Below are 27,683 nucleotides of genomic sequence, written 5' to 3'. Positions count from 1 at the left end.
AAAACTAACAAGTACAACCGAATACTGGAGAATTAGTACTCGACTAACTCGAGTACCACAAAAACGGTGCTCGAGTCAAGTACTTCACTCGAGTAAAGCAGCTCTAATGTAGTAATCGTGATTTTGGTAGCATTAGTAGTAAGCATAGCTAGTGTTTCAAAACCGTAAGTTAGTGGTTATTTCATTAATTCTTCAAGCCAAAAAAAAGTTAATAAACGTTTGTTTAATTTCGTTTGCCTAAAACTTATTCTTTTGAATTATAAATTATAGGCCTATTCACTCAAATACCATTTGATAAACTTATAATTTCGACAAAGGTTGTATTTACAGTAAGCCATATATATGTGCATTTTTATTCTGTAAAGTGGTTCACAACGGAATGTCGTTCACTACACTTCCCGTTTATAATCCTGCCAAATTTTTGACGGGGGAACCCCTTGTTTTTGGAAAAAATCTAAACGTGCTGAAATGCAAACATTCCAATTTGGGACGGGTGGTTGTCAAAATACACACCAGACGACGGTCAATGGAAAAGCGTATCAGTGAAGTTGAAAATGATGACACAACTTTTAACAGGTAACCCAATAGTTTGTGAGCAAGCCAGCTCTTAACACTTTGATGGTCACTAATTTCATAATAAAACATATTTTGCGTTCAGTACACTGTAATTCCTTTGAAATTGCAGCAATGTGAATATTACGTGTAGCTCTATAACCCTACAAGCACAATATAAAAATTTATTTTTATTAATTTAGTTATGTTACAAACCATAACTATACAGCTTTATATGAGAATGATTAAGCCTACAACTAAACCCGTTACAAAAAGTTACCACAAGATAAACTATTTGTCGATTTAGGCTATAAAAGCTGTAATCTAAAACGTTACGTGATAATACCTTTATACTTTTTATAGAGACAGCTATATTTAAGAAGCTTATTTTTCTGTTTTATTGAAGTAATCAAATAGGATTTATACGTATTTCTAGAAGCTGTATCACGTGGTTGTTGACGCTGTAAACGTTAAACGTTCAAAATACGAAACAAGTTTTTTCGTTACAGAATCCTTCACGAAGCACAACTGCTCATGATGATGAACCATGAAAACATCATACGGTTTCACGGAGTCACAAGATGGCCTGGCTTTGCCGGGATTGTACTGGAACTTGCCGAATGCGGAGATTTGCGTTCGTTTGTGAGTTCAAAAGATTTGGTTCCTGACATTCCATGGTGGTTGAGACAACGCATTGTTTTAGAATTGTTTCAAGCACTGCGGTACCTGCACAATTACAGGGAAACCACATCTATTGTTCACGGAAATATAAGATCCCTTTGTATCTTACTAACAAAACGTCTAACAGTGAAGCTTGTTGACATGCACAGTTGCATTTTTAAGACGTCTGATGACGTGTTACCCGATGAAAATTTTCAATATACCCCCAGTTATACCGCACCAGAAGTTCTCCAAAACCCTCACAATCAAACTACCTGCGCAGATGTCTACAGGTAGCATCCGTGAATGATATTATAGTAAAAGCAGTGTAACTTGCATTTCTTGTTTCAAATAGGATCAATTTTACAAAACTATTTTTTTAATATAGCGCTTCGTTGGTAGCTTATGAAATCATTACCCGACGTTTTATTGCGTTTGGCGTGTCCCACCAGCCCAGGTATTTGTCTCCAATCACCCTCAGGATGCGCCAAGTTAATAAAGTTGATGGAAGTTTGAGGGACGACGCCACTAATTTCCCAATTTTTAAAAACCTGAAGCAGGTTATGCTTGGATGTGGAAAAGCGAAACCCGAGGACAGACTGGATGCAAACACTGGTAAAGGCGCGCCACGAGTGAGATTACGAACCTAACTATAAAACCTCAAACCTCAAACCCTAACTATAGAAAACCGTTTTTGATTACGTTATTTTGTCCTTTTTAAATTTTATATATTGGTTTTTAATGTTGACTGGATGTCGTAAAAAGAGAAACAAAAAATGAGTGTTTCTTGCAGTTGTAGATTTACTAAACAAAAATGAAATTGATTTTTATGGACCAAAACAATCTGAGGAAGCTTGGGTAGTCGCGAAGAACATTATCGAAAAAAGAGAAAAATTAGTTTATGAAAGAGAACCACTTGATATGCATTTTCGACTAAAAGGTACATTTTTTGCAAAATTTATGGAAAATAAACAAATGACTGAACTTTCTAGTTAATAACAGTTTGTTTATTTAAACATTATTATAAGTAAAATGTTGAAATCAAAACAAACAGGAAATTATTTCGTTGCTGGTATTTTAACCTGATAAAAATTTACTGAGATAAAAACATGTTTAGAGGTCAGTGTAAAAATAAACAAAAAATTTAATGCCTTGCGAATATTTTCAGTTGTAACAGAAATTAAGTTAATAACTACAATCGATTCGTTTCAGGCTTACATAGTGGTACCAAGCAATTTGATCACATTCGCCAGCAAAAGTCCGGCAAAAGCAAAATACGAAAAAAGTGGATTGAAGGCGATGGCCCTGGTTTGGAACCAGAAAGCGGGGACGACCTTTCGACCATGTTTCGACGACGACAAGCGAGCGTTTCTAAAAGTAGAAAATATTTTTTATAATGAAAATCATAAAAATGAGACCACCGATTTTATTACATGAATATTGTAAAACAATGCAATGTATGCTCGTGTACAATATAATCATAACTTACAGTATGATGCAATGTACAATGTACAAACCTAACCGCACTATAATAAATAACATAGCGCACGAAATAATCTAGGATGTTGTAGTAATCTACTAAAACCAAAAGTAAGAAAGTGCTGTTATGTTTTCACAACTAAAACTGTTTTCGTCACCACTTGAGCACAATACCAAATGCAAGAGTAAAAATTAAATCTAAAAGCACTTGTCTAAACGCTTTGTAGCAATCAGCCGCAAAAACAGTTGTGACAGCGACCAGGAAAGCGACATCAGTGACGATTACATCGTCAGATCGAATAGGACCACACCAAACACTTCCCCTTCGCTCCGTCGGTGCAGGAAACGTCATCAAAGTCGACAGCTACAACCACGTTTGTTTCTACTTGACATAAAGAAAAACATAACAATGCAAAAATGGCTGAATTTGAAAAACGGTGAATGATCAAAACAACTTTTCTTATTGTAGAAAACGAAACTGCTACGAATATTGCACAAAGTCGATGGTGGATAGCTCCAGTAAAAATCAGCTACGTTTATGAAACCTACACAGTAAGTCAAAAGCTAACTTATATTGGCCAATCATTTTTACCACAATGTTCCACTAACAATGTTTTGTTTCAGACTGTAGGGCAACAAGGAGGTACAATAAATATTGCTGATTGCAAAGTTATCATTCCACAAGGAGCACTAATAGAAACATGCCAACTCAAGTTTACGTTGCTCTATGGAAGAGAAATGTCCACGGTACTGAACTAATTGAGCATTGATACCATGATTTTACATTCCCACTAATCAGTTAATAAGTAACATAACTGCTTAAAAATGATGTTTTTCTTCAAATAGAACAACGGTGCGCAGGTTCTCACGCCAACGCTAGGTTGCATGCCTTCGCGTGAGTTTTTGAAACCAGTAACCGTGCAACTTCCTACATGCTATGTTCCGCAGCAAACTGTTTCAGTGATAGTAAGTTGTTCGGTCTGTCTGCTCTGCGCATGTAGCAACCCAAGGTTTAACATTTTTTTTCGCGTTCAGCCTCAGAAAAGTGAGGATGGCAGAATGTGGACTGATTTGGATGAAGTTGAACAGGAGCACGGATACTTCATAACCTACCAAACTTCGTCTTTCTCTTGGTCTTACACCTCTTATTTTATTTACCATTGTATTTTTTGGATTTTGTTTTTGTTTTTGTTTTGTTTGTTTTTTTTTGGATTTTTTTCATACAAAAGCTACAACAACGTTTCTGCCATTTCAAACTTATTTTCCCATTTTCGTGTAGGCAGAGGGTCGTGATGGCGATACGAAGCCTATTAGGCGCGTACAACAAACGGTTGGTATACTTGTGTTATCGCCATCCAAGCAGCATCTCCGATCCCTATTTCACCTGGGAATTTCGTGATGACGTCATGGATCCTCATGATCTACTAAAACCGAGTCAGGGTTTCAAGGGAACGGTAACTGTCAGGTATTTCATTTTACGTATTTCACAAATATTTCACGAATTTAATATTTTTTGTGTGACAAATGCTGAAACTTTAAACGACACCATAAAATAATGCTAAAAATTTACGTTTAAACGTTAAAGGACTCGAAAAAGTGTGCTAAGGTGGAACTCGCCTAAAAACGGTGTGTTCAGGTCGGGAGAGGATTTGCTTTTAAAATTATCAAGTCCAAATACTTGGATCCAACCAGATGAGAAAACCGTTGTGAGCAACGATATGTTTGAGCAAGGATTCCTTCTTCAGCAAAATTTCCGCATTTCAAAGCAAAGCGAGCAAGTAGACTTTGAAGAAGAACACTTTAGCTACGAAATAAAGAGTGCGTTGACGAACAACATAGTTCGTGATGGAATTTTTCCTTTTCTCGATTTACTGCCACGAGGTAAATGTATTTTCACAGTTTTCACAACGTACTGTATATGGTGAAATCAACGCATATGAGAAATTATGTGTTCGAGCAAGATTTTGTTCTGCAAAAAAGTCTTCCGATGTTAAAACAGAATGAGCATAAAAATTGTAAGTTTGAACGTTTCAGTTATAAAATAAAAGTTTGATGTTCGTGACGGATTCTTTCCATTCTTCAGTAGGTTATGACACGGTTGGCAAATTTTCTTTACTTGTGTACAGGAATAAATACAACTACTTGGCAAGCGTCTTAAATCAATAAATCAGCAAATAATCTTTCAAGACAAGACATAACTCGACGTTTCTGTTTTCAGAACGATTGACGCAAATCACGCTTTCAAATTGCTCCCTCACGAATTCACCGCTTGCTCTTAGTGCAAGGGATGTTGCAGTTTCTTATGATGCGAGTGAGCAACGGCAGAAGGAAGTTGCACGACCTGCAATTAGAGCAGGATTAGTTACAAATCTGATTGGATTTTTCGAAAATCATTAAATTATGATTATAAAATCACGATTTACTCAGTATTTCATTAAGTAGTCTATTGCTTTAAGTAATCTATATATTCTATTCTATGACAAGTTAAAGACCCTTTGTGCTATCTTATCCATAAGCAATAGCAATTTTGAATATTTTTGGAGAAAACACACACTTGCTATGCATTTGCTATAAGCAAACTTTTTCCGAATGACATGCATGCTGACACTTCTGTCATTCCAAGATAATTAACAGATGGCTTCTGTTAAGTTAACCGAGTACTTTTGTTACGTGTTTTGTGCTCGTTTGACGTGCCTTGTGTTTCTGCCTTCGGCCGGAGGCGCTGATGTTTGTAATTGCGCCTGGCTAGTTGGCGAACGTGTCACTCTACCGTTGCCTGAGCTGTGAGCAGACGTGCCTGTTTTTACCCTTTTTTATCGAATACAATTCTATAGTTTAACTGCAGGTCTATTCGAACCAGCATAAGAAAAGGCCGGTAACACTTTTATTGATACCCGTTTCAATACTTGAATAAAAAAATATATATATACTTGAGATAAAATTGTTAGTGTAAGTTCACAAATATTAAATTTAAATACACCTATGTTCACAAATTCATGTCTTTTGCACATTCTTTTTCGTTTTGAGTGTTACTAAATAACTTATCTCATTTTCAACCCAACATTTTAAATTTTATTGTGTGACAAAATCTAGGTTATTTATTTTTATTTCTCTTAACGTTTTGTGAAGGATGTTTGTTGTACAGTATATACTCATACACGCATGTGCTAATCACGTATCTTGGTGCATGCAAAATTATGTGTTATTCATTTCACGTTCAAGGTATAATTTTTGATTTTACTCCACATTTTGTGCACTTTTTTTGCTGATATAAACGTACAAAGAAAGCAAGTATGGTTAAAAATATAAAAAATGTAATTCAACAGAATCAAAATTATAACTGAAAGAGATGTGAAAATAATTCCTTTCATCAAGTATTTCTCCAAAAACATGACCTGGAAGTCAAGTTTAATGTTGTGTACTTAACTTGTGCCTCGGAATAGTAAATATTAATGACATTTAATTGAAAACAATTTCATATATATTTAGAGATATCCAGTATATATACCTATAGCTATACATTGTATCTAATCGTTTATGGTTTATGTGTTTGCTAAAGGTATAAAATAGTGTTTATTTTTTAATATTTTGTCTGTTGTGACATTACTGTTTCTTCTATTATGTATATACTTTTAACAATGTTTGTTCCGTATTTCGTTTTGAATGCTTGTTGTTTCGCAAAACAAAAAGCGGCGAAAAAGCGAGTAAACGTACTGTATAGATTCGCTTGAGGTCGCACGCGTAGAAGGGCAGCTGAAAATCGCTTGAAAGCAAATAGAGTGTGCGCTATGCTTGTGGCAATCTCTGTGTAGACACGGCTTTACATTGTTCATGTAATTCAAAAACTCTGAGAAAACTGCGACCAATTTTAACAATGTTTTGTGTAGGTTCTACCAAAAGATCAACAGCATCTGTTAAAAGATTCAAGTGAAGTTATGGATATTTTAAGCAGTATCTATTTATGGCCAAATAAACTACTAACAACCAACAAAAAACAATGATAACAACTGGATTATTTTGGCTAAAGTCGAATAAATGCTCGACGTTGTCAAAGAGCATTGTTTGTGACTTAACGTTTCACTTAAAATGAGATTCCACTAAGTAAAGTAGCAAGTAGGTTTGTAATTAAGCTACGATTGATTAAGTTATTTTGAAACGTATCACTGGTACATCATACTACACACATTTACTTTACTTCATTTGTTTTCGCATTCTACGCGCCCATGTGACGCCGCAGGGACGGCACAAGGATTTGTTGCACCTTCTGGTTGAATTTCACAAAAAAAGCAAAATGGTTAGTTTGTGCGTTGGTACGTTTGCAGTTTTTCCAACTGAGGGCTTTTCTGTAGCTCATGGAGTAATTTAGGAGTAGTTTCTCATAGGCAGCTTTCATTTTGTTCAGTTTAACAGAATCTTTTTAATTTTAACAGAGTTTTAAGACAGAATTAACAGTTTTTCTAATATTTGGTCACTTGTTTGTCAACAGGATATTGTTTTTTTATACTTCTTAATGATTTAAACTAGATCAGTATATTTATATTGATAATAACTAATATATCTGAATGATAAAGTTCATTAGTACAGTGCTAATAATAGCTGATTTAAATTTCTATATTGCCGTTTTAAGCGAACAGCTAAGAACAGCTTCGTGTAGCATGCAGTGAAATTGAAAGGGGTACATTCAGTAAAGCAAATTTTATCCTGAGAGTTTGCCTTACCGACATGCTTAAACAGATACCAAGTGTTAGGCACAACTGACTAAGACTATGTATAACTTCATGAAATGATGCTATAATATATAATGCAAACAAAGACACGAAATAGTCGCCTATCTTCTACAGTAATTAAATTGCAAACGAGCTTTTTCATGAGCAGCAAAAAATTGCATTAACATATTTCACTTTTACAGAGCTAGATTGGTAAATTGATTAATTGCGCTAAGACGCAGGTACCTGTGTGACACTTCCAAATGATGTCTTTTAGCAACTACCCATGTTACAATGCCTCTGACTTCAATATCGATACCATCGACTTTGAGGGAAAAGGAAATTTTTCAGTACAGAAAGGGTACCATGATAAGCTGGGTCCTGTTGTCATCAAGGTTTTAAGACGTCAACAAACTTCTTTCGAATCGTTGTCGAAAGAAGACATTTATGAATTAGAAACGTAAGTTAAGTGTTTTGCAAAGATGCTGCATAACAGCACTGGGCAGTCTTGACAGCGTGCATACTTAAACGTCCTTAAACTTATGGTATGAATTATCGGAAGCCTTGTGTTAAAACAAGTTTGAAATTACTTCTGTAAATATTTGACATATACTATAACTATATTATTTTTATAATACAGTAAATTGCTTCTGATTGCAAATTTCATAAAAATAAACTCAATTCTTGGGATCTTTTTGCGCTTTTTAACAGTGTTAAACGTTTTCTGTGATTTTAATATTATTCTATAACTTGTTGACAAGTTCTATGAAATATTCATTGAACTCAGCGTTAACTTTTCAATAATATAGTTTGTGTATACCACATTACAGAATACTTTGTGAAGCGGAAAAGCTTAAAAAGCTGAACCATGACAACATCATACAGTTTCACGGTGTCGCAAAAAAGCCAGGCTTTGAGGGAATCGTATTGGAACTGGCAGAAGGTGGTAATCTGGAATCTTTTTTGCGCGCAAAAGATGAGGTGCCTGACATTCCATGGTGGCTGAGAAAGCGAATGCTTTTAGAATTATTCCAAGCGTTGCGGTATCTGCACAATCACAGCGACACAAAATCATTTGTGCACGGGAATGTAAAGTCACAAAACATCTTACTGACGAAAGATCATGTCGTTAAATTGAATGATTGTAAGGAAATTGGCAACACCAGTACGTTTGACAAAGAGGCCTCGATTTGTGAAGGTGGTTGGTTAAATGTTCTAAAAACTCCTAAACATCAGAAATTCCTGGACATTTACAGGTTTGGTTTCACTTTAAGGTTATGCATAAGTATTTTTTTGTTCTACGTTTTGTGTTAGATTAATGTTTTAAACGTATTTCTTCTGCTGACTGCAGCGCTTCACAGGTAGCTTATGAAATCATCACTCGCTGTATCTTGACTCCGGTTGAGTTTGGCTACCTCGCATCTTTCGGTGACACAGCCGCCAACCTCACCCAACTTGAAGATAAATTGAGCAAGAACGCCAACGATTTCTCCATTTTTAAAACTATGAAAAAAGTTATGTTGAAATGTAGCGGAATGAACAGGTCGGATAAGCTGGATGCAGATTTTGGTAATTTAAGCCCTTTTTTTGTAAAAAAAATGGTTTTTATATCATTTTCGTTAATAATTTGGTTAATGTTAGCATGGATCGTTACATTTTACCACGTTAGAAAGCATGACAGTAAAGAAGGTATGTTTATATGTCGAATTTATTTGGAAGTTATTTTTAGTTGTTCGACTCTTAAGCCAAAGAAATGTAAGATTCCTCAAAGTCAAAAAATCTAAAAACACTTCCGAACTAATTCCGTCTTGCCAAGCACAATCATTTTCTAAGATAGAAACTCTTGATTTTGTGTCTCGTCCAAAGCCTACAGGTAAATTTTCCTTACTGAAAGAATTAATTTCTTAATGTTTTTCAAAAATAACTGTTAAAGTTTATTATTATTTGTTGAAGGATCTGTAATTCCTGTGATATTATCAATGCTACAGTATGGTAAACTTAAAACAAAAGGAAAGAAATGAAATAAATTAAACTAGAACATAGAATATCAACTAAATATTGAATGTTAACAATTAATTTACCTGCCAAACAAAAATAAAAAACGAAGTAGCTGTGTTATAAGAAATATGACCCCTGTCTTTTCACGAACGAATCTTTTTCATTTAGTGCTTTAGTATTTTAGTATTTTTGATTTTAGTATTTCCTTTTGAATTACGTCCTATATGATATCTTTATTAGAAAATAAGGAAGCCACAAGCCGTCGAAAGAAACACAGTGCCTATAGTCCAAAGTCTGAAATCTATCCTGAACCTCCTATACAGTGTAGTCCTGGATGTAGCAAGAGTTTGCTAGAAACAGACTTTGAAGATATTTTTGAAAGTAAGTGTGCTTCATTGGGCGATAAATATTAAAGCACGTCCAACCCTTTTCTACGAAGATAAAATTTTCTTGCAAAATATAAAATATCCATTTTACCAGACACCATGTTATTGCAAAATTTAACGTTAATAATTAACTTGACATGAAACAAAATAAAAAAACGAAGCAGAGCTGATAAATACAAAAAGCAAGCCATAAGAAAATTGGTCCTGTTTTTATGTTTTTCTTCAAGTATTGTATATTTATTAGAAAACGAAGAAGCCACAATCCGTCGAAAGAAACAAAGTACCTATAGTCCAAACTATAAAATCTATCCGGGATCTCCGAAAGAGTGTAAACCTGGATGCAGCAAAAGTTTGGGAGAAATAGGCTTAGAAGGTATTTTTAAAAGTAAGTTTACTTCACGGGGCGATGATAAAGACAAAAAGACTTTCCACGCTTTTCTGTAAAGCTTACATTTTTCTGGAAAAATATTCAAGCCGTAAATAGTTGTTTTCTGCTAAAAATTTAATACAATAAAACTTGAATTACTGCATATTGTTAAAATGCACTGAAACTTTTCTGTCGAAATAGTTAAAATGCAAGTAAACATTCATGTAGTTGCTTCCATTGGAAATGTTGTAATTAATTTTTATCAAACATTTTTCTGTACTATAGATACTCTTTTTATTGACCACATGGCAAAAGATTCAATTTTTTCTCTTGATGGCTCCTTGAATTGCAGCGTACGTGGTGGTTCAACACTCGTAGACAAAAACGTTTCTCCAAAAGTTTCAATCGATGCAACAGAGAAGACATCATCCTGCAACCTTGGTAAAAAATATTGCTTTGTTTAATGCGTTCAACGTATTGTAATTAACAATTAATTTTGTAATGCCTAAAAGTATCTTCCAACTAAATTAATACAAAAAAGACGAGTGCACATAAATATAATGCGAAAGGGAAAATTGTGTGAAACGTATCTCTCAAAAGAACCAAAATACTGCATCGTTGTCAGATCGTATTTGAAAGTAGTTTATCATAGCCTTTACCTTTTCAAACCAACTTAAATTTTGCAGGAGATGATGATGTTGAAGTCACTTCAACTCATAGTTCTTGGTCACCTCCGGTCGCAATACAATTTGTGAACGAAACACACGCAGTACATGACAAAGTTTTCTGTCTAATTTGTTTCGTTATTTTGTCTTTACATAGCTTAAAACTTGTCGACATACTATTATTTTTTGTTTCAGAAGATTGGGCGTCGAGGCGGTGTAATTAATGTATGTGAATGTGAGATTAACATTCCGGCAGGAGCCCTTCAAAAAACTCACGAGTTTACGTTTATGTTGCTTCATGGTAGAGCTCATTACAAGGTTTAAATTCTGTTAACTATCGTTAACAAGAATTAGCCAACACTTTATAGTGAACTACCTTACTGATTACTTTATTATTTTATTTTGCAATAGAGGCATAACGTACAAATTCTCACGCCAACACTCGGCTGTGTACCGGCCCACAAATTTCTGAAATTAGTATCCATACGACTTCCAACTTGCTATGTTTTTGATTGTCCCCTTAAAGTTACGGTAAATTGAAGACATGATAATTTAGCTTTCATGCCATTGCATTGCTTATAGCAATTTAACGTTATGTTTTCTTTCAGCCCCAGAAAAGCAAAGATGGTAAAGTATGGAAAGATTTAAATGAAATTCAACATTTCTTTCCGATGTCCATTGTTTTTCAAGATGATTTTTTATCTTGGTAACTAAAAAATATTTTAACGGTGCTGGTGTTTTTGTAGAAACCTTTATCATACTGAACTTTTACAGCGTTATTTTTGCTTCCCTTCTATTTAGGCAAAGAGTTGTCCTTAAATCTCAAAATAACATTGGCTTACACAAAAAGCAGTTAACGTACATATGCTACCGCAATCCAAGCAGATTTTTTAATCCATACATCACTTGCGAAATTCGTGACAATATCGTGAATTCTTGTGATAAGTTACGCGCGAATGAAGGCGTATATGGAATTGCGATTGTCAGGTTGGAAGTTAACCCAGAACACATTTTTAGCTATTTAAAATGGTAGTTAGAAAAGTACTTTTAAAAAATGCATGTACTTTTGCTATGAAACATTAATTATATACGTATATTAAACGCAGTTAAAGATTCCGCAGAAAAGCTATTATAAAATAATTTAACAGCAAGTATCTTTTAAAGTTCCGATGATTTGGTCTTTGCGTTGTCAAGTAAAGATTTCTCCATCCAACCAAAGAAGAGGATTCATAGCGGCAGGGATGTTTTCGAACAAGGATTTCTCTTACAAACAAGTTTCTATGTTCCAGTGCAGAACACGAAATATGAAGATAAATTTATTACATGCACAATTGAATCCAAATCAAAGAAAAAATGTGTCCATGGAAAATGCTTTTATTTCCCCAAACCATTATCGCGAGGTTGGTCTCTTTCTTTAAACTGGTAATTTGCCAAATAATGTTTCACTCGAGACTCTGTACAAGTTACATTGTCACGAACCGCAAATATTCTTTTTCACAAAATCGACTTAGTACAAAATTTACACAGGAACATGTTTTCATAAAGAAAGACAAGAAACCTTTTTCGTTCTGACATCCATTTTTGCTTTAAAGGTTCCCAGCGTTTAATATCATATGTTTGTGTTTTTATTTTCAGGTCGATTAGCAAAGGTTACTCCTGCTTACTGGACCCTTTCGACAGGTTTGGAAGGACTTTCTCAACCTCAAAATGAAGTGGAACCTGCCGAAAACAAAATAACATTGGTTTGAATTTTGAAAATATTTTTGGTTTATAAAGACCAATTGAAATTACTTACTTTATCCACTTCTGGTTTAATTTTTGATACGTTTACCCAAACAAAGCGTGTGGTGAATTTTCTATCATATATTAATTGTTATTGGTTTTATGATGGACCAGAAATTAACCACCTGAAAGGTTGTTTATTTTGTGATTTTATAATATTTTTTACCTCACGGCGTTGTAAAGCAAAAAACTTATCTTGTGAGTTGATATTTGTTGAATGTTTTTATCGTTTTTAGTTGCTGTTCATGTAATGTTTGTATTTTTCAAGAAAACTTTTGCTCAAGAACTCAAGAAAATTTTACAAATGTCGTAAAGAAATTAAAATACACCAGAAAAGCAACGAAGTGTTAAAATAACCAAAAGAGAAAGTTAAAAATGCTTTTTTACACCAGGACCAATAATGTCACGAACACTCTTGCAGTTGGTGCAAACGAAATTCCGGTTTGTTCAATCAGGAAGAAAATGAAAAGTTGTTACCGGCCTTTCTCTAGTGCTGGTTCGAAGAGACCTGCAGTTAACTATATGATTGTATTTTCAAAACGGTAAAAGTTAGACACATCTACACAGCAGTACAGGCATCGGTAGAATATCATCATACTGGTTGTAGCAACAGACAAGGCGCAGCCAAATCGACAAGCGCTTCCGCCCGGAGGCAGAAAAGACTGCGGAATGACAACCAAGCGTAAAACAACGTAACAAAGCTACGCTGTTGTACCATATGACTATGATAATTCACTTGGCTTATTAGGTGTGCTTTAATCTCATCAGTTTTAACTTTAAACGTTTATCGCATTCGAACGTGCGTTGTTGTAAAATCATTTGTTTAAGTTCCATCCATGTCCAACAATCACCTTCAACTTTAGCGCATTAATAGTAAAAGATGATTTCACAATGTTTCTAGTTTGTTGCTCGATTTCACTTGAGATATTTTGTGGTTTGTTTCACAATAAAGTCATTAATCTTTAATTAATTTTTTAATCAAAGTTTGCCGATTTATGCGTCACTCGTATATTGTTGTAGTATGCGTTAATGGTTTACGATTTTCTTTTTTTGCGTTTTGATTAGATTTGTTTCTGGACAGCTTTTAAGTGACGTCAGACTGACGTGTTTATTTTAAGTAACCCTGCTTATGTGGAGATTTTTACAACTGCACTTCAGTGAAATAAATTCCGTTTTATTGTCTGAGTGAAGTTGATCAACCAATTAATTAAGTTAATTAACCATTGCTTTTTACCACAATTTTATTTTTTTATTTATATGACTGCACGGACACTTTTGCATTTAAAATATGTTCCCAAAAAACAAACTAGATAATGGTATTTTAACATAAAGCAAAAATACTCTTAAGAAACTTAGAAGTGAAATCAACAAAACAAGCTTAACGCTGCCAACCAGCAACAGGTATATATACTTTTCTGAGCTCTCATCCGGATGCTTTTTGGTCCAAAGATCGAGCATTGAAACAAAGAACGGTGGCACGAAATAAAGAGTAGAATTGTTACGTACTGTAAGGAAAGGACCAGATTTATATTTTATAGCGGTTCTGAAAAATACTCATACCCAAAGTAATTTGGTTAATATACTGTACATCGATCGTTTGTTATACTTAGGTTAAAGCTTCTTTTTCTTTTACAATAAACTTGGACAAGTATTTACAGTGTGTATATAACAATAATTAGAAAAAAATTCAAAAGTAGACAAACTTCAGAACACCTCGATATTAAAACAGTAACTCAGCTAAATGCAAAAAGCTAGAAGCTGAATTTACGTATATAACCTACCATACCGTCGAGCTTTGATTCTCCTTGAAATATATACTCAAAGACATTTTACTCCGGATATTTTAAAGATTAAGTTTCGGCGACTAATAAGATAATTTAATTAATTGCTGTAATGTTATCTAAGTATGTAAAAACAATTAGTTGCAGAACAATAGATTTTGAGAAACCTTTGGCGAAATTTAAGAAATGGTTTTGGTCCCTCAAACTATTAAACACTAATCCCACATACAAATATTTATAACAGTTACTGAGTTCATGGCCTATAATCAGGGTTACCGTCGGTCTCAACTCAAAAAAAGCACGACTAGGAAACGAAAGACGAATACCACCTTAAACAGTGCACAACAGGAGAAAGCAACCAGTGTTCCTAAAAAAACGAGACACTATCTGCATGTTCTTAGTTTTGGTATCTCTTTGGTACAAAATGGTATACTAAAGGTGTCAAAATGCCCAAAATACGAACCTCTGCTCTAAAAATAAGGACGCAAGTGAAAATAAGGACATTTCTTAGAAAAAAGAATAAAAATATTTTCTAAGTCACGGACCTTTAAAATAAGGACAAATCTTAGAAGTAAAGACGGTATGGCAACCCTGCCTATAATAATGTTGGTTGGTTTAACGTTTCAACAACGTCTGGCCGTTCTTCAGCAATCCAACGTTTTACTTTTCCTATCACGTTGTATAATTGCATTTTTGAAATTAAGTTCAACATTCCACGAGTTCATATGATGCCGCCGGCTGGCCACGTTGATTAGCTGCGTTTTTCTCATATTTTAAGAACCGAGTTTTGCAAAGCAAGTTTTCAGACCTGCTAGAATTGATTGATGCCTTTCTTGTGTTATCTTTAGCTTTTCCTGTTTGTAGGTTTAAAGCTTCACCCACGGTCTGTATCTAGGGGCAGTAATTAGTAGTCAATCATTGTAGTTGGAAGTATTTTTGCTACCATTTTGTAATGGATTAATTCTGCTAGAATTAACCGTTTCTCAAACACGCTTACTGCCTTGTTAAGAAAAAGACTAGTCTTTGTACCGGTAAAAGTAAACCCATATTCTGGATTCTGGAATATGATGTTGAAGTATGCCTTTAAAGCTTTTTTAAATTTACTGTACCTCAAATATTGAGCATAATTTGCAAGCTGCTTGCTAATTGATAAACTGATGTTTTAACTGACGGTGATAAAAACTTCTTGTTTACACTTACAGAACAACGTCTGGGAAATAATAAATCACTGTGTGGTGTATTTAGTTAGTCATTAATCTTAACCATGTCATTCAGCGATTTTCACCGCTACGACGCCAATGAATTCTACACCGGTAAAGGAGACCGTCTTGGAAAGAAAGAGAACATGACAGTGTGCAAATGTCATCATAATGACTTGGATTGGGTGGTTGTCAAAGTTTTCAAACGGCGATTAAACCTTTTCGGGATATTGCCTAAAGATGAAAACGAAGGCTTTAGAATGTAAGCGAGCTGTGATGGATAATTTTTTTCTGTAAAGCAGTAAATTATGCTTAGATGATAATGCCACGTGCAGCTATTTGTGTTAAATACTTTATTTCCCGTTACTATACCTAAACTTAGGTATCACTGTGTTTTTGTTTATTTATTTGCATTTGCATGTAGAGTAGGTCGAATAAGTTGGTTAAACCCTAATTAGCTACATACGCTTTTATTACATTTATATTACATTACATGTATGCATTTTGTTGGCTTCCAAAGCACTTTTTTCACATTATTCCAACAAATTTATTATAATTACGTGTGTAACGATAAGTGGAAAAAATTAATTTTATACGCTTGATATTTGACAAAAACTTAAAAATATAGAAGCAGAAAAATTTCTACAACGTTAAGCTGTTGGAAAACATTTGACGCCAATAAAATTTACAGAGTTTTAAATTTTAGTTTTGTAATCTTGCTTCAGAATGTTGCATGAAGCAGAAAAAATAAAGATGTTTGACCACGAAAACATCATACGATTGTATGGCGTCTTGAAATGGCCTGGCTTCGGCGGTATCGCGCTTGAAATCGCTGAATGCGGAGATCTAGGAGGCTTCTTGGGTTCAACAGTTTACGTTCCTGACATCCCATGGTGGCTGAGACAGCGCATGCTTTTAGAACTGTTTCAGGCGTTACGGTATCTACACAATTACAGCGACACAAAATCTGTTGCTCACGGAAATGTATCTTCTAGGAATATCTTACTAACGAGAAAGTTGACTGTTAAGTTGAGCAATATTCAGGGAACCCGCGATATCAGTGAAGGCGGTGACGTTTTTGAAAACCGAATCCACGTTTTAGAAAGTCCTGAACATCAAAAGCTTCTCGACATTTATAGGTAAATTTATCAGCGTAATATTATCAATTTTTACCGTATGTATGTTGATTTATTATTCCAAACTAACTTACGTTGTTTGCAGTGCTTCACATGTAGCTTACGAGATCATCACTCGTCGTATTTTGACTGCAGCCGAGTATGGCTACCTCACATCCCTCGGCCACAGAGCTACCAACTTCGCCCAACTTGAAGAGAATTTGGGTGGCAACGACGTAGATATTTCCATCTTTAACAAGATGAAGGATACGGTGATAAAATGTGGATCCACAAACGAGGCTGAAAGACCAGACGCAAATGCCGGTATTTGTTATATTTTATGTTAGAAACAATTTCATCGTTTCATGCGTTGATTGTTTAATTATTTGTAGACGTCGTGTCACAATAATATCTTTAACGGTGCGATAGATATAACTGGCAATCGGTAATTATTTCGCGTTGTTTTGTATTCGTAGCTTTTCGAATGCTGAGTCAAGGAAACCTAGATTTTTATGGAGAAAAATCTTCAGAAGAAGCATTGTTTATTGCAAAGCAGTACTCCTACTACCAACCACAAATGGCTTCTGTGAAAAAACCTCTTGATGTTGCTTTCCGTGCTAAGACTAAAGGTAGTTTTTCTAAAAGATCCCGAGATTTCAAGTCTTCCAAATTTAAAAAAAGTGTTCTTTTAACTAAACAGCTAAAAATTAAGCTAATAAGATTTGGCATCAAAATCATAAGTCATAACAATAAAAAGAGAAGGAAAGCAATAACATTTAATTCAAGCACAATCTGTTTTAGAAGACCCAAAAGAAGTGACCCAGTATCCTTTCCTACACACACTCAATGAAGACAATTCTCGCCCAACATTTTGTTCCCCCATTCCCGCAAACAGCAAACTCCCTACGTGGTCATCGGCAAATTGTAATCCGTAGTGAAAGTTGTCAGAAAATTCCTGTGAATCACGTAATGTTGTCTGCATAAAACTTTGCTCCGCTGTGTAAAAATGAAGATAACAAATTTGTGATTTTGTGTAGTTATTTACGATTGTAGTCTGAAATGTGCTTAATAAATGCTGTAATATATTTTGGTAAAAAAGCAGAAATGTTTACTGCACATTCAATTTTTGTAGAGAGCCTATCGTTGATAAAGCATAACAAAAATAGAAAATAGCAAATTACATACAAATAGAAAAGAAGTATAGGCCTACGTTGGGTAAACGTTGGTGTTTTTTAGTTACAAAGATAGCGTAACGCTGACTCTAATTAATGTGAAAAAGTTTAATTTTTGAAACACAAATACCGAAATCTCCCCGAAAGAAACTTACCTAGTCACTCGAACGTATTTGTGCGTTAAAGTATGAAACTTCAGTTTTAAGTGAAAGCAATTTCAATTATACCATATTATAAGTTTTCTTCTACATGCTTGTATTTATATCAACGCTGTGTAATCTGAGTGAACATGTGTGGCTCCAGCTTTAACGTTGTACAAGAGACACTGTATAGAATTTACGGAGAGCTGAAGTACAAAATATTCCACGGAAGGCTGTGTTCTGTGGTGGTTTGTATTATGGTTTTGTTACAATATTGTCGTTGGGATCCAAAATGATAAAATCGATTACCATTGCAAATGTGAATAAAGAGTTTACTCTATGTTTCTCTGAAGATTATAATCTCAGTGTGATTGTGATGCACTAAGGGGAAGGGAAACTTTTTCGCTAAGGGAGCCATGAAAGCTACATATTTTTAATTGTATTTCCGTGAGAGCCATACAATATTTTTCAACACTTACTGCAACTAACGTGTGCATTTATCAACAAAACCAACAGTTTTAGGCAACGGTAAATGTCTGAATTTACTCTTTAATAATATGCTTCTTACTTTTAATGCGACTTACATTACAGAAAAAGTTTGTTTTTATAACAACCGTGCTAAGAAATGCCAGTTAGGATTTAATTGCGAGCCAGTTGCCGTCATCAAAAGAGCCACATCTGGCTCGTAATTCTGATGGAGCGCTAAAGCAATACTGCAATAGCATCAAATGAGCTTGAAGGTCTAGGTCGTTGGCTTGTACCATTACTTTACAATATTTTCCTACGTATTGGGCGTCTCTTGCCTTTTTATTAAACGATAAAAACACTTTAACCACAACAGATAAAAGCATTTTGAAGTAAACACTCTAGAACATTCTACAACTTTGCTGAATAAACAATTTGGTAGAAAAATCAAAACAGCCTTGGAACTAAGGTCGTTCTTCCGTGGGACACAGACTGATGAAAAGTTGCGCCGTTGCATGGATAAAACAAATGCGAAAATGGGTTTGATTACAATTTAAATCAAAAATCGATTAAACGGATGATAATATCATAAGCCTAAACTTATTTTTATAATCTAAAACAATTTTGAAATCTCCTCCAACGTGTTTGTCGGGTTGTGATTTGATCAGAAGAGTGACGACAGATGTCAGCTCTAAGAGCAATGACAGAATTTCTAAGAGAGCTGCGCACTGATGCCAGTTTTTCTAACTACCCTGTAAAAATACCAAAATATGGTTTGAATCTATAAACAATCTAATGATACAATGTTAACATAAGAACCATTAAACCATCAAACTTTAAAAGCATAAAAAGTCGGTTTCAAAACCTATGTAGTTTGAGTTGTAATGAGAGATATTTTTCAAAATGTGCCACACTGTACCGTCTTTGCTTGTCTGCAGCGGAAAAAGTAGAACAATTTAAGCTTCGATGTGCTGTAAAACAGAACGAACTTTATCTTGAAGCTTACAGTAACTTTAACAGGTTCCTCTGGTATGTAGCAAGTTGGAAGTTTTGCGGTTACATTCTTCAAAAACTTGTTTGATGGTACGCAAACAAGTGTTGGTGTCAGAACCTGAACATCAGGATTCTATTGCAAAAGACATATTTTGTAAAATTTAATTGATTGCTACTATCATGATACGAATTGGTCAATTAGTTAACAGTTAGCAGTTAATTAGTTAATTAGCTCATTGTGATTAAATAAGAAAAATTGAAACCTTGAAATTCTTTTTCAAATAAAGCAACACGAACTTGAACTCGTGCGCACGTTCTAGAGCTCCGGGTGGGATGAGGATTTCACAGTCTTCAATTTCATCAAAGTGAATATTTTCACCTTCCATATCAACAATCTGTACCAAAGAAAAAAGTCATACAAAACACAAACCTTCATTCATTTAATATCAATTGAAAAGTAATGTACATACTGTGCATTGTTCGAATGCGAACCATACATCTTCTGGAGCTGGGAAACGCCTTTGCATTGATGAGACTTTAACACTGGTTCCTCCTTGAAGACAATTACAATAACAATTACAAATTATAATGACAATGACAATGATAAGACAATTACAAATGATAATGCTGCAATGACGGCAAGCTTGCAAATTCTTTTACTCAGTATGTGATTTGATCTACTGGCAAAGTCGATCATTGAATAGAAATTTTGCAACCAAAAAGCTTTATAACTCTTCATTATTATATAAACTGCCTTTCAACAAGGTGAGAGGCAGCGTACAGAAGTCTGTTGCGAGCAGAAATGAAAATACACAGACAAATTGCTAAGAAGCCAAATTACTTCTTTTCCTCGTGTTGGGAATATCATCTCTTCCTGACGTAATCAGAGCGTTGTCAGATGAATCAACTTCCTTTATGTTTTCTTCACTTTGTTCATGGAGGCCAAGGACGAAATGTGAACAAACCGCTACGTCTTCATTGCTGCTTGGAAATTCTATGGTAGATTCAATAAAATTATACGACATTAAAGCTGGTTGCGATTGGCAAATAAATTAAGCATTTATTTCAATACAATATGCAACATTGATAATATAGTAATCGATTTATGTTTGCTAGCACATTGTATGATAAAAAATAAGCACAATATTTTTAAATTTGAATTGGATCGCCTCGTCTCAGTGAAGGCATATTCTGATTTTCCTTCTTCGAAGTGTCAATAAACAGAAAACACGATTTTGATTTATGTTAAAAATAAGTCTGCATCTCATTTGATAAAAACTGGATTAATTAACTAAAACTTGAGTTTTCACAAATCGGTGAACAGCAGGCAGGTTTAGGATTGTTCAAACCTTTTCTATCAAGTCCAGGAGACGAAATATTATCAACCAGTGTTTCTTCTTCGTACAGTTCCCTGTGGCGAGATTTGCTATCCAGCATAGATTCAGCATAGCAGTGTGTGATTGGTAAGTAATTAGGGACGTTTATAGCCCTGCTTAATCCACTTCCTATACTGGGCTCCGGATAGTTGCGCTCGCTCGTTTCTTGTTTCTCCACTAAATGACAACAATTACACATTTTCATAGATTTCACCTTTAATTGTCGGCTTAAAAGTTGGCGCTAGAACAATTTTTTTGCTTAAGCTGAAATAATATATTTACCAAAAGATGCTTCAAGGGAAGATTCTTGTTTGAAAACAGAATCGGTGCGAATAATTGGTTGCGCGATTTTCCTTGCTTCATCTCTTTTCAAACTTTCATAAAGGTTTTGTTTTCCATCCAAACTCTTTACAGCTAAAAAATTCATACCACAACTTTTGGTTGTTGATGCAATAACTTTCGAATAAACTCTTTAACTGTTTTTTTTATAATAGCGTATGTTTAAAATAGAAAGATAATATAAAAGAAGATCTACAACAGAACGTCTTATTACAGCTGAGAAAACAATATGTCATCATAACGTTTACCAACCACTTATCGCGTCTAGTCGCTCTCCGTGTTCTTTTCCGCAGTCAGACATAACTCGGCGTAAATTATAGAAAATTATTTTCTCAGATTCGTTTAAGTGGTCATCATCAAAATCGACTCGAGTAAAAAGTCCTACCGGAGCGTTCAAGGAGGTAAAGCAACTGAATTCTGCTGATGTGAACACACGACGTGTGATGATCTCGTAAGCTACTAGCGAAGTACTACAAATAAAATAAGAAACAATACTTAAACCGTGAAAGTGAAAGTGAAAGTGAAAAAAATGCTTCTTAAAAGTGAAACGATTGAGAAAACACAAACTGAACAAGTCGTGGTAAAAAAACCTGTAAATGTCAAACTGCTTTTGTTGCTGAAGAAATTCAGAAAGATCGATACCAAAACGATCACAGGTCGAATATTGATCATTGCAATCTTGAATGCGAACTCCGTGCATATCACTCAATTTGACGACGAGATCCTTCGTAAGCAAGATGTTGCTTGATTTGAGACTGCCGTGCACAATTGACGTGCTTTCGTTGTAGTTGTGCAAATAACTTAGCGCTTGAAATATTTCCAGCAAAATGCGCTTTCTCAACCACCACGGAATATAAGGAATCAATTCTTTTGAACGCAAGAATGATTCCAAATTTCCACATTCAACAAGTTCAAAAATGATCCCGGCAAAACCAGGCCACATCGTGACGCCATGAAATCGTATGATGTTGCCATGGCTCATCATCTTAAGCTTTTTTGCTTCTCGAAGCATTCTGAAAATAATTTGCCTAGTTTAGATTTTTTCAACGTTATAATGTGACAAAAAGCCAACGTTAATTTATTCCATGTTCATTATATAACTACTTACATCTTAACAAAACGTGACTGTAACCACTATTGAAATTTTATGATCGGGACAGCTTCCCAAAAGGTCAAACAGGCAAAAGATGATTACAATATTTATTTACAATAAACTTAACAATCGAGTTCTAGGAGCTTAATATGTACGATTCCTTAATATGCATGATCTGCAGGAAACAATTCAACGCTTCACTTACGTTTTCAAGTCGTGATCTTCACTTGGCGGCGAACTCACCACATTGGCCTGCACCTTCCACCTTCTAAAAACCTTGACAACAACACGACCCAAAGTGTCATGGTAACATTCCCGAATGCTTACGATTGCTCTTTTTCCCAGGTGGTCATCTTTACCGGTAAAAAATTCGGAGGCTTCGTAATTTTGAAATATGTGTAAAGACATTGTAATCACATGAATGAGAAAGTAAATAAAAATTTCATCTACGTCGCTGTCTGAAATTTGGAAAATATAATCTGTGAACGGTTTCGTGAGTTCAGCCGTTCTTCAACTGCGCTTCACTAAGAAAATTAGCTTGTTGTTAATAAAACAACAAACAAATAAACAGTAACTTTGTTTTAATTATAGTAATAATTATAATTGTACTAAATTAAAAGTACTCTACATCTTTTACTGTAAACCTGCCGACACTGGTCTCTGTACAATTGTAAATGTTAAACTAACTTCGAAACCTTTACTGGTACAAGTTAAATTTGGTTAAAAAACATATTCTTACCGAGCTTGTACAAAATACTACATAGGTAAGATAGGCTTTATGTTTGCATGTTAAAATATGGAATACGTTTGCTTTGTTAAAACAGTTACCTTGAGTATCGCTTTCTTTAATGTACCACGTGCAGGTTGCTGAATAAATACACGTGATCAGGAGCCCCTAAGCAGTAAACCCACCCTACCGTCGACAACATCTAAGCACTTAGCTGTTGCAGTTTACCACACGCCGCTAACGTCGTAGGCTTGTCATATTCTGGAACGAGTTAATAAAAAATTTGTTATTCAAATCATTATATTAGCGTAACCGAATATTCTTGCTTTCGAATGCCAGGCTGCCTCCCCACAATCAAGGTGAGCCGCGAACCCATCAGTACAACCCAAGAAATGAACTCATTTTATTGAACAGCCTCCACGACCCAAAACCAAAACCGACCTTTTCAAATCTCTTAACAAACGGCTTTTATAGGATACAGAAGGCAAGGTGCCAAACTATTGACAAGATAAAAGTGCACAAATAACCAATGGTGATTGCAATTAATCAACTAAAACCAAAACACCGTGAAGTAATTAAAGCACTAGAGAATTAAGTCACCATAAAAAAGGTAAAACAACTAACGGCAAGGAAAAACTTTATCCAAAGGCCACTATAGATTCGCTTTGTTTGCTTTTAACATTTCACGACCCATGTCTGATGCCGCGGGGCTGCCCTATTGATTAGTTTTGTTTTCTCACATTTTTTTCTTTCAGTCGAGTGCTTGCCTTTACACAAGCTTTATCTGTAATTTGCGGTGAATAATGGCAAGATTTTGATTGTCCTGCCTTGTTTACTTGTTCTCGTTTTTTAGAGCTTAATGCTGCATAATCAGTTTATTTATAGGTAACTGATTACCTATGGTTGGTCAGGAACTGTTCTTTTTTAAGTTTCTTCATCTGTGAATTGGCATATTGCAGAAACGGAAGATTTCAGCTTGCTTGTTGTCATGTCATGTTAAGATTTACAGTAGCCTGGTGGGTCATTTGATTACTTAGATATACAATTTCGTCAGTAGTAAAGCCCTGGGTTCACACACATACAGGGTGTTACGAACAATTACCGAAAATTTTGTACAGACTATTACACAAGATTATGTATTGGTTATTGTATTGGTATAAGTCAGGATTATAACCACATTAGGATACTTAAGTAATTGCACTTAGTTACTGCGAACTTAGATATAAGTAAACCGTGATTTGCTTTACAGAGAAAATGTAATTCAACAATAAATTCTTATTGACGTAAGCAGTTGCCCAATTTCTTCAACAAACAATGACTTTCAGCCAACTTCGAAGCCACAACGCCTCAGACTTCTGCAGTGGAACAGGCGACATTTTTAGAACGAAATCATTGTATACGATTCGAAGATGCGAGCACGATGGGTTAGGAACCGTAGTTGTCAAAGTTTTCAAACGAAGAATAATGATCTGCGATTGTTGGGACAAGGACGAAAATGAAGGATTTGAAAAGTAAGTCTAATGTTTTCCGAAAACATTTTACCAAGAAAAGGCAACACAAAATTGTTAAACTTTAAAAATTTTTAAATGTGTTTCTGAATGGTTAAAGACAAAGTTAGAACTAAATTATCTTATTGTGATGAAATTCTATCAACTTTTCGCCGATTGTAATTGAAATAAATTTGATCAGGAAGACCATAGAGTACTGTAATAACCGTTTCTTAAAACTACTTTCAATTTATAATGCGATATTCATTTCAACACTAAACTTCAAGCTAAAAATTGTCATCATTTTTTCAGAATGCTTAAAGAAGCAAAGCAGGTTAAGAGCATTACCCATAAAAACATCATCCAATATTATGGCGTCATAAAGTGGTATGGGTTTGCCGGTATTGTCATGGAACTGGCCGATTGCGGAAATTTGGATCGACTCTTGCGTGCAAAGAGTAAGGTACCGGACATTCCATGGTGGCTGAGGCAGCGCCTTCTGTTTGAATTATTTCAAGCGTTGCGGTATCTACACAATTACAGCGACACACTTTCAATTGCCCACGGAGATGTGAAATCCGCAAACATCTTACTAACCCCACAGTTGATCGTTAAATTGACCGATTTCAAAGCAATCCGTATGTCCAGCACCAGTGACAAAAAAGCTCCGAGCAAAGATAGGTTTCGGTTAAATGCTATAGAAGTTGCTAAACATCAGAAATTCTTTGACATTTACAGGTAAGGTTGAGGTAGATGGTTAGTGCTGTTTCCTTATTCTAACTACTTTTTTGTTTGCAGCGCTTCACAAGTAGCCTGTGAAATCATTACCCGCCGTTTTCTAAAACCGACGGAATTCGGTTATTTGACCTCCTTGGGCCAACCAATCACCAACCTCATTCAACTTGAGAGTAAACATGAATTTGGCACTGACGCGAACGCTGCTTCCATCTTTAAGATTCTGAAAGAAGTTGCATTGGAATGTGCAAGAGCAAATGTTAGGGAGAAACCAGATGCAATTACTGGTAGCTGCGTGACTTTGCTTTTCGAAAAAAAATTTTTATTGTCAAATAGTCATCTGTTTCAACCGTATAATCGTTTGTGTTTTAGCAAAATATTTTATCTAAAATATATAAATTACAATGACAAAGGTGGTTTGATTTAGATGAAAATAATTTGTTTTCAAATCTTAGTTGTTGGAATGTTAAGCAAAGGCGAAACCAATTTCTACTCGCTAAAGAAATCTGGGGAAGCATGGAGCATAGCAAAGCAAATGTCTCGTTTTCGGTCAGAGTCTGATTCAAGAGAGTCTCTTGATGTCATTTATACACAATCACCGGGTAAGTTTTCCGCAACAAAATTTATAATTTCTTGATGAAACGCAAGGATAGAATGAACTTATGTCAATATCTGCTTTTAATCAGTTCATGAAAAATGTATCCACCTAGTAATCAATATAGCCATCGTAAAAATTGAAAATAACAGTTTTAAGTGATTGTGACTAAATACGTGACATTATCTGTTCCAAGTAAAACCATTCAAGTTCGTTACGGCACGATATCCAAGAGAAGAAAATTAAAAAAACGGAGTCTGCCAGAAACTCAGGTGATCCTCTCCCACCAGCCGATGCTGGAGATTCTCCTGATGATGTTTCGACAATAGCAGCAAATGTTCCCAGTAAACCGAAATTGTAAATGTGTTCTTTTTCAGAAGAGAAAAAAGTTGATCAACGGTAGTGAAAAGAAGAAATAAAAGGAAGCGAGCCAGCAAGGCTTGAAACGCGATTCAGACATATTCAGATTTTAACAAACATTTTTACAGAGTGATCTTAAAGCATAGAAATCTACAGGATAGTACTGGTGCAATTTACGCTTTCAAACACGTCATTTTGCCACATACGTCTGTAATAATGTATTTGCACAAAATAGTTTTTATCATTCTTAAATACTCTACATGTCCTATAGTACACATACGTGTGCTTCTCATATCACTGTTAAAACCGTATTGCTTGCAGTGAATTGTTGTATTGAAAACTTGCAAAGATTGCGAGAAATAACGTTATTATTTGATGCATTTTATCCGTGTAAAACCTGTATGTCATTAACAATACAAAGATGTACTTGAACACTACCGTAAATGTTATGAAAAGATATTATACTGTATGTATAGATACTCTGGTATCACAAAATAATCAAAAGTAGGATAAATCACAAGTTGCGTCTTGTAATGCATTTGTGGAACTGCATTAAATGGGTTTTGTGAGCATTGGTGAAGAATAACTCTGAGAAATTTTAAAACAACATGACTTCAAAATTAGAAGAAAATTATGTTTTCTTAATGTTAGTTTTCACAAGTCAAATTTGTGTCAAAAATTTCAAGACAATATTTCAATTCAATACATACTTAGCTGATTTTATTGAAATTTACCAGTGACTCAAGTCAGATCTTATAAAGACTTGTCTTGACTCCAGTCTGTCCTGTCCAGTCTGTCCAGTCTGTCCAGTCTGTCCAGTCTGTCCAGTCTGTCCAGTCTGTCCAGTCTGTCCAGTCTGTCCAGTCTGTCCAGTCTGTCCAGTCTGTCCAGTCTGTCCAGTCTGTCCAGTCTGTCCAGTCTGTCCAGTCTGTCCAGTCTGTCCAGTCTGTCCAGTCTGTCCAGTCTGTCCAGTCTGTCCAGTCTGTCCAGTCTGTCCAGTCTGTCCAGTCTGTCCAGTCTGTCCAGTCTGTCCAGTCTGTCCAGTCTGTCCAGTCTGTCCAGTCTGTCCAGTCTGTCCAGTCTGTCCAATCTGTCCAGTCTGTCCAGTCTTGACTCACAATTGATATCACTATTAAGGTCGAAAATTTTTACTTCTTTCGTTCAAACCATTTAGTTGTAACTTATTGTCTACGAATGCGTTTGGATGCAGAAAACGAAGCATATATTAAATGTTTCTTGTTGATAGAAGAAATATTTTTGACCTTTGTTTGGCTTGGTTTGAGATATCATTTTACTTGACATGGATCGAATCTTCCTTTCCCTCACGACACGACATGACTCGAAAAAGTTATTCCAAAAGACTGGCCTCGATCGCCTAAGACTTAAACTGTAAATGACTTGGGACTTGGGACTCGAGTTAAATAACTTGGTTACGACTGCAGAAATTCCCTACTATTCATTAAAGCTACAATAGGCCTACAACGGTTAAGAAATTCCTACTGTTATTATCC

At 35.1% G+C, this 27,683-nt stretch overlaps 5 protein-coding genes across 7 annotated transcripts; 4 read left to right on the top strand and 1 right to left on the bottom strand.

The window, feature by feature from the left end:
- Positions 1-323: 323 nt before the first annotated feature.
- On the top strand, positions 324-6,373 carry LOC143453359 (uncharacterized). Its single transcript, XM_076954668.1, has 13 exons — positions 324-576; positions 1,062-1,505; positions 1,601-1,827; positions 2,006-2,152; positions 2,425-2,589; positions 2,919-3,065; positions 3,161-3,243; positions 3,316-3,438; positions 3,538-3,657; positions 3,727-3,824; positions 3,971-4,156; positions 4,328-4,572; positions 4,910-6,373. Exons 1-13 carry the CDS (start codon positions 380-382, stop codon positions 5,086-5,088), a joined length of 2,361 nt encoding a protein of 786 aa, XP_076810783.1. The 5' UTR covers positions 324-379; the 3' UTR covers positions 5,089-6,373.
- A 1,231-nt stretch (positions 6,374-7,604) lies between these two features.
- LOC143452957 (uncharacterized) lies at positions 7,605-12,930 on the top strand. The gene is made up of 14 exons (XM_076954113.1): positions 7,605-7,857; positions 8,228-8,653; positions 8,749-8,966; positions 9,127-9,270; positions 9,636-9,776; positions 10,026-10,166; positions 10,434-10,589; positions 10,835-10,917; positions 11,009-11,131; positions 11,225-11,344; positions 11,422-11,519; positions 11,615-11,800; positions 11,978-12,213; positions 12,449-12,930. The coding sequence occupies exons 1-14, from the start codon at positions 7,661-7,663 to the stop codon at positions 12,559-12,561; spliced, it is 2,382 nt and encodes a 793-aa protein (XP_076810228.1). The 5' UTR covers positions 7,605-7,660; the 3' UTR covers positions 12,562-12,930.
- A 2,652-nt stretch (positions 12,931-15,582) lies between these two features.
- Positions 15,583-17,731, top strand: LOC143452356 (receptor-interacting serine/threonine-protein kinase 2-like). Of its 2 annotated transcripts, none has more exons than XM_076953305.1 (5): positions 15,583-15,837; positions 16,301-16,714; positions 16,797-17,014; positions 17,167-17,319; positions 17,495-17,731. In XM_076953305.1, the coding sequence occupies exons 1-5, from the start codon at positions 15,641-15,643 to the stop codon at positions 17,623-17,625; spliced, it is 1,113 nt and encodes a 370-aa protein (XP_076809420.1). In that variant the 5' UTR covers positions 15,583-15,640; the 3' UTR covers positions 17,626-17,731. The 2 variants fall into 2 exon arrangements, with proteins under 2 accessions (XP_076809420.1, XP_076809419.1); XM_076953304.1 differs by having other exon boundaries at positions 17,492-17,731.
- A 1,073-nt stretch (positions 17,732-18,804) lies between these two features.
- LOC143452458 (uncharacterized) lies at positions 18,805-22,722 on the bottom strand. 2 transcript variants are annotated; one of them, XM_076953448.1, is made up of 10 exons: positions 22,474-22,722; positions 21,766-22,188; positions 21,428-21,645; positions 21,119-21,250; positions 20,810-21,013; positions 20,302-20,454; positions 19,931-20,013; positions 19,724-19,855; positions 19,457-19,593; positions 18,805-19,219 (listed from the first exon to the last, which is right to left on the bottom strand). In XM_076953448.1, the coding sequence occupies exons 1-10, from the start codon at positions 22,674-22,676 to the stop codon at positions 19,180-19,182; spliced, it is 1,725 nt and encodes a 574-aa protein (XP_076809563.1). In that variant the 5' UTR covers positions 22,677-22,722; the 3' UTR covers positions 18,805-19,179. The 2 variants fall into 2 exon arrangements, with proteins under 2 accessions (XP_076809563.1, XP_076809564.1); XM_076953449.1 differs by having other exon boundaries at positions 19,474-19,593.
- Positions 22,723-24,248: 1,526 nt separating this feature from the next.
- Positions 24,249-26,598, top strand: LOC143452397 (uncharacterized). Its single transcript, XM_076953356.1, has 6 exons — positions 24,249-24,506; positions 24,795-25,220; positions 25,281-25,504; positions 25,673-25,819; positions 26,009-26,084; positions 26,190-26,598. The coding sequence occupies exons 1-5, from the start codon at positions 24,310-24,312 to the stop codon at positions 26,056-26,058; spliced, it is 1,044 nt and encodes a 347-aa protein (XP_076809471.1). The 5' UTR covers positions 24,249-24,309; the 3' UTR covers positions 26,059-26,084; positions 26,190-26,598.
- Positions 26,599-27,683: the final 1,085 nt, after the last annotated feature.

Source organism: Clavelina lepadiformis, chromosome 4 (genome assembly GCF_947623445.1).
Source record: "Clavelina lepadiformis chromosome 4, kaClaLepa1.1, whole genome shotgun sequence".
NCBI lineage: Eukaryota > Metazoa > Chordata > Ascidiacea > Aplousobranchia > Clavelinidae > Clavelina > Clavelina lepadiformis.
This window is presented reverse-complemented; position numbering and strand designations above follow the sequence as displayed.